Below are 12,939 nucleotides of genomic sequence, written 5' to 3' on the forward strand. Positions count from 1 at the left end.
GTACAGGATAGGAAAATTTAAGTGGTCATTTTCACAATATTTCTATTTCAAAAAGGTCATTAACACTGACCTTTACTAAATTTTGTGAAGGGGTTCTATCTAAAGATATTCACATCATTTCTCTCAAATTCCTCCAGTCCTAGTAAGCCAGGGCTAGTGATCTTACCATTTTCAATACTATTCCTTAAAATTTACATAGAAGAGGAAATTCTGTATTTCTCTTTGCATTATATGCTTAAATCTCTGCCTTCTACAGACCCAATAACTTGCATTCAGATGTGAATAATGCAAAGAAAGCCATTTTTCTGGACTGGAAATGATCAAAATATTTATTTTAATTCACATTTATTTAAATATAACAATTTTTAGAGACAAATGAAGGTACTTACAAGCACATTTATAATATGGTAGACATAAATGTTGATGAAATGTAAAAGTATTTCAGACGAAACCTAACATAGAAATTAGACAAATTGACTATATGCTTACATTTAGTTTTAAGAATATGTTAAGATGGATATTTTAGAAGAGCATACTTTCACAAAACTGCTACAAAATGTTCACATTTGTCTTGGCAATAAGTCATAGTTTCAAGACTGACGTTTTATGAAAAAAACTATGTAAAGATCTAATGTAATCATTAACCTCATATGGTAACATTATTTGTAAATGAAGCATATTTTTGTCAATAGAAATGTTTCTGACTTTTAAATTACATAGCATTTTTATCAAGACCCTGCCACATTTGTTAAATAAACATGCATAACACATTAAAACTTGAATAATTCATATACCTTAATGAATAATATTTAGTTTTACTATGGAACTCTTTGTGAAAAAATATACTTAAAATTTGGCACAGAATTAATCATGTTGCTGGTATGTGATTTAAATTCTCAATGACTGTTCTCAATGAACAGTCTCTATCACAATCCACCTCTTCCCTTTATAGTTTATTAACTGATAACAGTTCTGTTTTAGTTGGAATAATTGATAAATAGTCAAGAATTAAAAGTCCTATTTAGGTGTTTTTGCCTACATTCTACTTGGAAATGAATCGATTCTAGTTTTTCTAGCAGTCAAACATTTCCATCTGTAATGTGGCCAATAAATTCCTAAATACGGGTATTAGCGATGATAACATGGATCATCATAAGATGTTTTCTTGTAGGAGGCAAAGGACGAAAAGAAAACACAGATCTCTCTATAACCTATGTGGTAAGGACAGCAAAACAGGAGTCACCCAGGGTGGAAAAGGACTGCCACGGGTTTAAAAAAAAGAAAATGTACCACTCCAGAAACAGCACTGAGCAGTTATAGGATCCTTGTATCAGCAAATTACCACTGCTGTTTAGGAAAGTTTTAAATCTCTACATCAATATGTCTAAAGTGAGACTGAAGAAATTTAACTGGCATTTTTTTTTTCTGAATTCATTCATAAACACTATGAAAGAAAAAAGGAAATAACATTAATTCCAGCTTCCCTCAAGACAGAGAAGAGACTTTACACTCACTTTAGGCTTAGACTTCAGTGGTAACTAAAAAATGCCACAGTTCTTTTTCACAGTACTTCTAAAATAAATTGAGGTGTTAGATTTTGAGAGACCCACTACAGGAATCTACTCCTTTCATAAAACCTTCATGGTGTAATTTTTATATTTACAATGTGGGGGAAAGAAAGTAGAACTGAAATTCAATTATTATACCAAGGTACCTTATCCTAAAAATTAGAGCAATGAACGTAGAGCTACCTTCTTTGCTTTATGATCCTTGATGTGCTCAGGACCTTTAAATGGCGCAATGGCAAAGAACATCAAATAGGTTAAATAAAATAGGCAAAAAAATTTTTTAAGCTGTTATGGTGCACACAGACAAAGACTATGAATCACAAAGCACTGAATTTTCAAGAGTGAAATCATACCAAAAGCGTGATAAGTTTTCGCTGACATCATAGGAGGGTAAGTGGTCAGGAAGGTCGGTGATGGTGCCCTGCACAGCCAGCACGTGTGGGGCCAAGGTGAAGGGTACATCGCTCAGGAGTTCGGCCATTAACGTGGTGGTCTCCAGAGTCTGGCCTGTCTTATTTTCCATCTCACAGCCTGATACAGTCACATGGGGTGAATTTTCTTTGGCAGTCTAAAAATATAATATTTAAAACATTTAGACCTTGTGAATTTAGTAGTGGTAAATATGGCATCAATACATCAAAATGAATGAGAAATATAAATACATAAATATTCCCAGATTAGAATCCAACTATTTACTTGAGAAATACGTCCACTGGAATGCTAGGCTTTAAAATGAATCCTAAACTCTACTCTTACTCAGACTAACCACTTATAGCCCCCTTATGTGCAAACTGGCTATATTGCCATTTCCCTAGCTCACCTAAAGTCTACAAAGTCCACCTCTGCTTTTAATGCTTTTAGGCTCTGCTGAATTCTCAGCTTCTCTGTGAAAAAAAAATTTTTTTTTTGTAGAGACAGAGTCTCACTTTACTGCCCTCGGTAGAGTGCCGTGGTGTCACACGGCTCACAGCAACCTCCAGCTCTTGGGTTTATGTGATTCTCTTGCCTCAGCCTCCCGAGCAGCTGGGACTACAGGTGCCCACCACAACGCCCGGCTATTTTTTTGTTGCAGTTCAGCCGGGGCTGGGTTTGAACCTACCACCCTCGGTATTTGGGACCAATGCCCTACTCACTGACCCACAGGCACCACCCTTCTCTGTGAAATTTTATATCACCAGAGTCCAAAGTGATCTTGCCCATTTTAACATACGTGTGAGTCAAATTGCCAAGGACATTACTTGACATTTCCTTGACGTGTCCTAGTTGCTATTGCGTTCCATAGGCATGTATCTTATCTTCAACTACACTGTAGGGTCCTTGAGGGCAAGAAATCTATTTGGCATAGTTTTATATTCTTCACCTTGCATACTGCTTTCCCAAAATATATACTTGAGAATTTACCTCAAATGTGAATGAGTATTGACTGATTGCCTGACCTTCACTTGAACTAACATTATGTCACAAAAGTTATTCACCTAAGAAAACTGATATATCTTATTCAATTTCTTTAAAATTAATCTCTTGCAAACACTAGTTTACAGAAGACATGCACTAAGATAGTCATAGCAGCCTTCACTGCAAGCTCCAATGTAGGAACTACCTAAAATAAACATCGATAGTGGAATGGATAATAAATTGAATGATCTGCTACTTATAAACAGCTTGAAAGCTAACTCAAACCAGCTGGGGCCAAAAAATGACTCCCCGCCCCCACCCCTCCCATCTCATGCAGAATGAAACTCCCAAGCTTCACAGAGGCCGACTTGCCCCTTCCGGATCTGGAACAAGGTACATCTCCGACCTTACCCACAACCTGTGTGCCCTCACCCCTCTCCTGTTCCACTGCCTCCTTGCTAGTGCACACCCAGCCTGCTTCTGCCTCAGGCCCTTTGCTTTTCACTTCCTCTGCTCCCGCTCCCTCTGCCCAAGTGCTGGCCCAGATGCCACCTTTGTAGCAAGGCCTTTTCTTAGTGAAAACTGCTGCTTTTAAATAAAACTATTGGTACAGATGCTGTCCCCTGGTTGCCTCCATTCTGCACTCCCTTCCTTTGCCCTCCTCCTCCTTTATGCCTCTCCATAGCCCTTGTTATGTGCTAACCCTCACTACAGATTCTCATTATCATCCTCCAGAAGCTCAGGAAGCTTTTGTGTCTCATGCTCACTGCTGTATCCCAAACGCCTGGATCAATGTCTGGTGCTCAACAAATATTTCTTGGGTGAATTAAAGCAGGTAAGATTTTTGCCCACATGGAATTTTTACTGTAATGGTTATAAATGGCTGATAATTTTTTTGTAATTCTAAAGGATAATGATTTTCTATGTGAGAAATAACAATTTTGTAAAACTTCTCAATGGTGTATAAAATATATACAAAAAAGGGTACATCATAAGTGTATAGCTTGCTAAATTTTCACAAACCAGCCCCCCGCAGGCCTCGTGGGGTTCTCTTCTAGTTATAATCAGCTCCCCGTGCCCTCAATCACCACTCTGACTTCTAAGAGATAGATTTGCTTTTACCTGCTTTTGTGTTTGAAATGAATGTAATCACACAGTATGTACTCTTTCGCTTCTGGCTTCTTTCATTCAATATTATGTGTATGAGATTCATCTATACTGTTGCATGTTGGATGAAAAACATCTTAAAGAACATGTTATTGGGCAGGAGTCTATTCTGACTGATGCCCTAAAACAATCACTCTAGCGTCTGTGTTGACAGTAGACAAAGGGTGTGGTGGTCAGGAAGCAGGAAAACAGCTGCAAACCAGATGACTGTAGTGTGGATTAGAGTTGGGATAGTAACAGTGAGATGAAATAGGTGGGTTTTGGATAGACTTTGAGGATAACAGCAACAGGATTCATTGATGGAGTAGATGATGGGGTACTGAGACAAGAGCATAGTCAAGGATGAAGCCAGAGTTCTTGGCCTGAGCAGGGAGAAGAATAGAATCACCACTTAGAGGGATGGAGTGAGTGCCAGGGAGCAGGATTGGGCAAGAAGAACAGGAGTTCAGTTTTGGAAGTTCAAGGTATCTTGCAGAACCAAGTGAAGCTTTTAATACATTGGGGGATATAATTTTGAGTCTGGAGCTGGGTGAGATCTGGTGGATAAAGTGGAGAAAAAAATGAGAAGAGTAATTTTTTTTTTTTTCCTACAGGTTAAGATGTAAATAAGAAAGGAGCTTTGGACCAGTAGTTGAAAAACTATATAGTGGTATGAGAAATTTCTTAGGATTTTGTTTTTCTTTTTAAGTTGGAAGAAATAACAATAGTTCATAAGGTAATAACAAAAAGCTCCTAAGAAAGGAAAAATCCATGGAGAATCTGTATTTTCTTCACAAAACATCTCTGACCCCTAAAAAAGGGGCCCTTAAGATATGTTATTTGTTTTTAGTGAATGACCTCAAATTAATAAATTACCAAGCACATGCCTATCAAGAATATTTGCAAGTAAGTCTTAATAAGACTTTAGAGAAGTCTATCCCACTTGGCTTTAGATAAAGTCTAGAATCCATTTATCTTTTTCAGTTTTGACACACACTGGTGATTCAAACAATCTTATCATTCCTTCTCCTTTTATTTCTTCTCTTCCCATGTGCAAATTTCCCTACACATGTAATCTCATGTGCAAATTTCCCTACATCTGTTAGTCTTATCCCATACTTAAAACTTTCTTCTCTTTTTTGCCTATGTAAAGAATGTTCTTCAGTTGCATTAATCAAATCATCTCTCCATGAAAGCAGAGGTACAGGTATACCTTGTTTTACTGCACTTTGCTTTACTGTATTTACAGGTATTGTGGCTTTTTTTTTTTTTTTTTAACAAATTGAAGGTTTGTGGCAACCCTGTGTCAAATAAGTCTATTGGCACCATTTGTCCAAAGGCATGTGCTCACTTCATGTCTGTGTCATATTTTCATAAGTGCTGCAATATTTCAAACCTTTTCAGTATTATTTTAACTGCTATTAGTGATCTATGATTAGTGATCTATGCTGTGAATTGATAAATACATGTATTCTGACTGCTCTAATGACCAGCTTTTCCCTGTTTCTTAGCCTCTCTTTGGGATTCCCTGAGATACTTTAGGATGCTGTGTTGTCTTCAGACACAACAATATCACAATTAGGCCACTTAATAATCCTACACTGGCCTGTAGGTGTTCAAGTGAAAGGAACGATGGCATGTCTCTGACTTTAAATCAAAAGCTAGAAATGATTAAAACTTAGTGAGAAAGGCATGTTGAAAGCCAAGACAGGCTGAAAGCTGGGCATCTTGCGGTAAACAGCCAGGTTGCGACTGCAAAGGAAAAGTTCTTGAAGGAAATTAAAAGTGCTACACCAGGGAACACATGAATGATAGGAAAGTGAAACAGCCTTATTGCTGCTATGGAAAAGATTTCAGAAGTCTGTATAAAAGATCAAAGCAGGCACAATATTCCTTTATACCAAAGTCTAAACCAGAACAAGGCCCAAACTCTCTGAAAGACTGAAAGAGGTGAGGAAGCTACAGAAGAAAAATTTGAAACTGGTTTGTGAGGCTTAAGGAAAGAAGCTGCCTCCATAACATAAAAGTGTCAGGTGAACCAGCAAGTGTTGGTAAAGAAGTTGTAGTAAGTTATCTAGAAAATCTACGTAAGATAACTGATAAAGGTGGACAAAACAGCTTTATATTGGAAGAAGATGCCATCTAGGACATTCATAGCTAGAGAGCAGTCAATGCCTAGCCTCAAAGCTCCAAAAAAAACAGGCTAACTCTCCTGTTAGGGGTTAATGCAGCTTGTGAATTTAAGTTAAAGCCAATGCTCATGTACCTTTCTGAAAATCTTAGGGCCCTTAATATGCTAAATCTGCTGTGCCTGTGCTGTATAAATGGAACAACAAAGCCTGTATAACAACACATCTGTATATAGCATAGTTTGCTGAATATTTCAAGTCCACTGTTGAGACCTACTACTCAGACAAAAAGATTCCTTTCAAAATATTACTGTTCATTGACAATGCACCTGGTCACACAAGAGCTCTAATGGAGATGGAAAGGAGATTAATGTTGTTTTCATGCTGCTAACACATCATCTGTTCTGCAACCCATATATAAAGGAGTAATTTTGACATTAAAATCTGATTATTTAAGAAATACATTTCCTAAGGCTATAGTTGCCATAGATAGTAATTCCTCTGATGAAACTGGACGAAGTAAACTGAAAACCTTCTGGAAGGGATTCATCATTCTAAATACCATTAAGAACATTCATGATTCATGGCAAGAGGTCAAAATATCACCATTAACAGGAGTTTGGAAAAAATTTTAACTTCTATGGATGACTTTGAGGAGTTCAAGACTTCAGTGGAGGAAGTAACTTACATATGTTGTAGTAACAGCAAGAACACTAAATTAGAAGTGGAGCTTGATGATTTGACTGATTTGCTACAATCTCACTATCATACTTGAACGGATGAGGAATTGATTCCAAAGGATGGGTGAAGAAAGCGGTATCTTGAGGTGGAATCTACTTCTAGTGAAGATGCTGTCAACATTGTTGAGTTGGCAACAAAAGATTTAGAATACAACAGAACTTCCATAGTTGACCACCTCCCTACATTGACCATCTGAAGTTGACCTAATTTTCATAGACCAGACATGTACTCAGTGAAAGTTCTGTATTTTGACCAGTTGGATGGTCAACTTACAGAGGTTCTACTGTATTCCATAAGTTTAGTTGATAAAGCAGTCACATGGTTTGAGAGGACTGACCCCAATTTTGAAAGAAGTTCTACTGTGGGTAAAATGCTATCAAACAGCCGTGCATGCTGCAGAGAAATCTTCTGTAGTGAAAGGAAAAGTTAACTAATGTGGCACACTTCATTACTGTTCTCTTTAAGAAATTACCACAGCTGTCCTGGCCTTCAGCAATCACCACCTTGATTAGTTAGAAGCCATCAATACCATACAGCACAGTGACTTATTGAAGGCTTAGATGATTGTTAACATTATTTAGCAATAAAATATTTATTTAGCAATAAAATATTATTAATTAAGGTAAATGTATTTTTAGACATGCTATTACATACTACAGACTACAATATAGTGTAGACATAACTTTTATATGCATTAAGAAAATCCATGTGACTTGCTTTATTGTAGTAGTCTACAACTGAAACAGCAATATTTGCAAAGTATGCTTGTATGTTACCTATAGCAGTTTGCTTTCTAAGCGCACAACTTTTAAGGCTTAATTCTCCAGCAGCAATATTTATCTTTTGTACATGCTTTTATTACTCTTCTTTCCTTTCCTCTATAAATCACTGTTATCTGTCAGAATACGGTACTTTGAGGACAAGACTATATTATAGTACAAGCAATAGTCTTGTACAATATAGGAATTGAGAATGTGGTTTCTCATTTAACTTCTCCTGATAAAACTGCCATTTGACCTGAAGTGCTTACTTTGCCCCTTGGGTCCTTAGCCCCATTATTATGTGAAATGAATGGGGAGGGGTAAGAGGTGAAGATGATGAAGAAGACAGCAGCTAGCATATACTAAACACCTCCTTTGTTCTAGTTTCTAGGCTGTTTAAATGTATTTACTCATTTAAGTCTTACAGCCCTGTAAGGTGCATACTACTATTAGTTCCATTTTAAAGACCAGAGGACACTGAGACAAGGAAAGGTTAAGGGAGTTGCCTCAGGCTCCATAGCTATAGTGGCAAGATAAAGATGAGAATCAAACCCATTGATCTTTAATGCTCTATCTTCTAAGATTCTGCACATTTCAGACATGCTTTGAATAGACTGACTAAATGAACGAAGCCTCAGAAATTTAGGATACAGTATTAGAAAATATGACAGTTACTAAAATAGCATATCTTGGCTTAATCTGGAAGGAAAAAAGACTAATCTCTTTTACCTTTAGGAAGAAAAATCATTAAGGTGACAGATCTTACAAACAGACTGAAGAAGGATGGAAAAGCAACTGTAATTTAAGATATATTTACCCCTGGAAATGAATCTACCAGCAGTCTGGATAAAACCATGGGAAAAACCTCATGGACAGTGAAACAAGATTGTCTGTGAGTTGATAATTGTTGAAACAGATAGGAAAGAATGTGGGAATACACTACAGTATTCTTCCTACCTACGTAAGTTTGAAAATTATTCATGATTAAAAGTCTAAAAAAATTAGGCTTAAGAAATACTATGGACAAAGTGCTCTACCAAATGCCTCCTAGAATGATGTGAATTTCAGCTGTGCTGTATGTGTTACTCCAGCATCTATCTATCTCTTAACAGTTGGCTAGAGTGCAACATGACAGTCTCCAAGGAGGCTGCCTGCCCTCTTGGCAGAAGGGTGAGTGCCATGATGCAGCTGCTGTTGGCATGCTGAGAGCTGGAAGGGGAGAAATTATAAGGCAAAACAAGAGTAAGTCACAAAGAAAATGTGTGTCAAAATTCAAGGACCCCACACCCACTAAACCTGATCACTAAGTCTCCAGTTTGGCAGCCAATGGAAGCAGAGGTGGGGGCTGAAGGTTGAAACAGGTGCAGGAGTTCCCCTGCAAAAAGCAGCCCTCTCCATTAGACACAAAGTCTTGCAGTTTTTTTCATTTGCATAATAAAATGGGTCTTTAATGGGAAGAATTAGTATGTTAACCACAATGGAGCAAGAAGAAAAGACTCAATTAACCTTTTGGTTAATAGCCAAATTTTAGAAAATTACTTAAATATCATGTTTGTAAAGCATAGTCGTTATTTTTGTGATTAATCCTGTTCACAGAAATGCTGCAAGATAATGTCTCTGAGTATAGTTCCTTCATATAATCTAGCTTTAGTACTTTTTCAAACTAGTGTTTGCTCTTACTTAGTTTAAAAATAAGTACAGCATGCCAGAATTTTTTTAACTCTTACAGAGAAAATAAATTTCCTTGCATATATATCATTACAACTGATAAAGTTTACTTAGCTGTTTCCATATATTTGTGTAAGAATTATTTCTTGTTTATCAGTTAATCTGTTAAAAAATGGACTAGCCAAATTTATTTTGAGTTCCTTAATTCTATTATCTTTCTTTTAAATAATCCAAAGAGGTTTATAGGCACTATCACTCCCTTTTTTGCAGAGGAGCTATAAAGATTTATGAGGTCCACGCTTTAAAATCTTCTAAGAGCTTAAGAAAAAACACACTCCAAGAACACAAGGCACATAACACATTTCCGTAAAGGCTTAGAAAAAATGAAGTCACTTCCCCAGAGTAACAGAAGGTTAGTGGCATCCTTATGAACCTCACTCTTGGGTGTTTGAAAGCAAGAAAATTCAGGTTTAAGAAAGGCAACTACATTCTTCCTGGCACAAAAGCCCAGTAACTACCATGAAATCTATTAGGAGGTGCCAAATTTGCAAACAAACTAACAATTGGAGACCTCATGTACTTAGCTTTACACGACTAAATTATATTTTATTAATATGAAAATCACCTACATTTGGCATCTTTTAAAACCTTCTGCTTTTTTCTACAACTCATGCCCCAGAAAAACAGAGATAAAATAGTATCCTATAAAAACAAAGTACTGATGCATTAAAATTTAGAAACCAGCCTGAACCAAACAGCAATAGAACGTATTAAAAGAACATGAAACTAGGTATAAAACACCGTTCTAACACATTTAATTTACATGCAAAGAAGGTAGCTATTTTAAGCATATTTCTAGAAAATGAATTATAGAAAGAAGAGGTAATATCAAGCTCTGGCTGTCTATGCCTTTAAATTCTAATGTCTATAAATAAAAGACATGCTTCTTTGAACAATAGCCTGAACAGGCAACACTGTCACTTTATCTCCCCAGATAACTATCCATTCTATTCTGGCTTTAGCTGGTATCTGCTTGCATTACATCAGCTTCTTGATGGTGGGGTGAGGTAGAGGGGCAAATCTGAGTTAGACGCATCAGGGGACAGAGGTTATGAGAAGGTGACATAAGCTAAGGCACAGTTAAAGCAGTACTCAAGCTTTTTATTTTTTTAAGAAGCTGGTTGCTTATAAATATCTGGCTCGCCATTAAAAGCCAGAGGCTTGGTTCCTGCACCTACATAAGTCCTAAGCAATCGTCTCCTTTCACTTGGGAGAAATTATATTGCAAAGGCGGAGACTTTTTCCTATTTTCTCCAAATTCACAGCAACTAGAACAGCACTTGCACATTCTAAGTGCTCATTAAACATTTTTGAATGGCACTGAATCTGGTTCCTTGTTACTCAGATGCACTAGGCGCACAGAGTTGATTTTTAAATTGAGGGGTTAGGCAAAGAAACAAACAAAAGCCCAGAACACTTCGTCACCAATATGGAATTAGGTGGGAGAAGCTGAATTCACAGAAGGCCTCTGTTTTCCATGTGGCCCCGTGTTAGTTTCCCCTGGAAGTGAAGGCTCCCCCTTAAAGGACGGTATATTCAAGTAGCAAACTAAGAGGCTGGGTGAGAAGGTAGGTATTTTTCTCTATGCCCTTTCATTTTCCAGTTTCTGACAGCAGTCAGTTTACATTCCAGCTCATTATTCCCCCCAGTATTTGTTCCCTTCTCTCTACTTTCTTTCTCCTTTAGCGTTTCCGCCTGCTGGTGCTTCCTGCTTCTCCCATCTTTCTTTAGAGAAGAAAAAAATGTTCTCCCGACTTCCTCTTTGCAGAAGTTGGGCTGAATGTACACAAGAAGGGGAAGTAAGCAGGCTGTCATTGATTCCGTAATCTGTTCCATGTATTCTTGGGAAAGTGGCTCATCTGAAGCTGGAAAATCTGTACAAGCCAGAGTGGGGATGCAGTGGAAAGAGGAAAGAGAAGCATTTCAGGAAGGAACCAGGCAAGGAATAGTATGTCCCTTGTGGGACCCTATTTATTATTGGTTTTCAAAATACAAAAGACTATTCTAGTGATTTTCTTTAAAAAAGTTTCAAAGTTGGTTTAGAGAAATTCCTGATCTCCACCTTAACCTGCCCAGACATCTCACATTCAGCCCCCACCTCATGATTCACACCACATATTTCACCTTCCTCTTCTCTCCTCTAGCCCTCCCTCACCACCTTCCACCTCACTGCCAGAACCTGGGCCAGCCTCCTCCTTCACAGAGAACAGGAACTATCAGGTGAGACTCTCCTCTGTCTACTGCCCCCAAAACATCTCCTTACCCATCCCCCTAGCCAAAGCTCACTGGGGCTGCAGATCCAAACCATCCCCCCTCTTTAAGAACATGGCTGCATCAGTTAGGGGGTTTCTCCTTGTCTTTCCTATCAGCCATTAAACATTTTTTAAAAATTCTCTTCAGGTCTATATTGCTATCTATGCTACTGGCATATCCCTGCTGCCCTCCCACACTACGTCTGCTCTGTTCACAAGCAGGCTGAGACCACTGGTGACGTTTGCTGCCTGCCATTCACCCCTCAGCCCCTGCAATCTGCCTTCTGTCTCCGCCCTTCCACTGACTGTGCTTTCACAAAGGTTACTAGAAATCACTCTCTTGTTAAATTCAGATGTCTGGAAGTGCTAATCTTAAGGCTCGTGACTCCCTCTCTGAGTTTTAATTTCTTGGCTCTCGTGTCGCTTCTTAGTTCTGCTTTCTACCTGTTGAGCTGGTTATTCTTTTGCCTGTTTCTGAAAAGATTGTGTTACCCAGGGTTTCACTTCTGTTCTTGTACTCTTCTTAATCTCAACCTGCTTCTTTGGATGAATTTATCCATGTCCATGGTGCCTACTGTCCCTACCCCTCCAGTCCTCCAAAAGGAGGTAAGTATGGAGATTTCTACTTTATGTGTGCGCACACACGCACCCAATCTCAAACCAGATTTCTCTCTAGAGTTTCTGATCCATATGTTCAACTCCTTTTATATACTTCCTTTTGGATATTCCACAGGCCATCTTAACATGTTCTAAACCTGGCTCTTCTCTCCTTCTCTTTCTTAATCTCAACCCAAACTTAATGCTTTTGCCATATAGTCCATATCAGTAAAAAGTTAACTATTTATAGTTGCCCAACATACTCTCATTATCTTTGACTTTTTTCCTTCCTCTCCCATCCTCCATACAGTAAATCGTATGACTTCTGATGTTTCTAATATCTCCCCCAATTCTTGTCTTGTAATTCAGGCCACTACAGCCTTCTGTCTTAAATGCTGCAAGTCTCCCATATACAGCCACACTCCCCTGCCCCATACTTTCCCCATCATTTGTGGCGTCTAAAACACTTTCTCTTCCTTGTTTAAAACTTCTCAATGCCTTTGGGGGAAAAACCAAACTTCTTATATCACAACACACAAAACACGATCTAGTTCTTGTTTACCCCTCCAATTTCTTTTACTGTCATTCCCTAAACTTTTAACTGCATCCATGCCCAGCGATC

The 12,939-nt window shown here is 38.0% G+C and overlaps 1 protein-coding gene across 1 annotated transcript in view; it reads right to left on the minus strand.

Annotated features, from left to right (window-relative positions):
* Positions 1-309: 309 nt before the first annotated feature.
* UMAD1 (UBAP1-MVB12-associated (UMA) domain containing 1) overlaps positions 310-12,939 on the minus strand; it is a 247,463-nt gene continuing 234,833 nt past the window's right edge. Inside the window, exon 5 of the mRNA XM_053553649.1 lies at positions 310-2,136. Within this exon, the coding sequence (XP_053409624.1) occupies positions 1,879-2,136 (258 nt within the window). The 3' untranslated portion in view covers positions 310-1,878. The remainder of the gene's footprint in view (positions 2,137-12,939) is intronic.

Source organism: Nycticebus coucang, chromosome 11 (assembly GCF_027406575.1).
Source record: "Nycticebus coucang isolate mNycCou1 chromosome 11, mNycCou1.pri, whole genome shotgun sequence".
Taxonomy (NCBI): domain Eukaryota; kingdom Metazoa; phylum Chordata; class Mammalia; order Primates; family Lorisidae; genus Nycticebus; species Nycticebus coucang.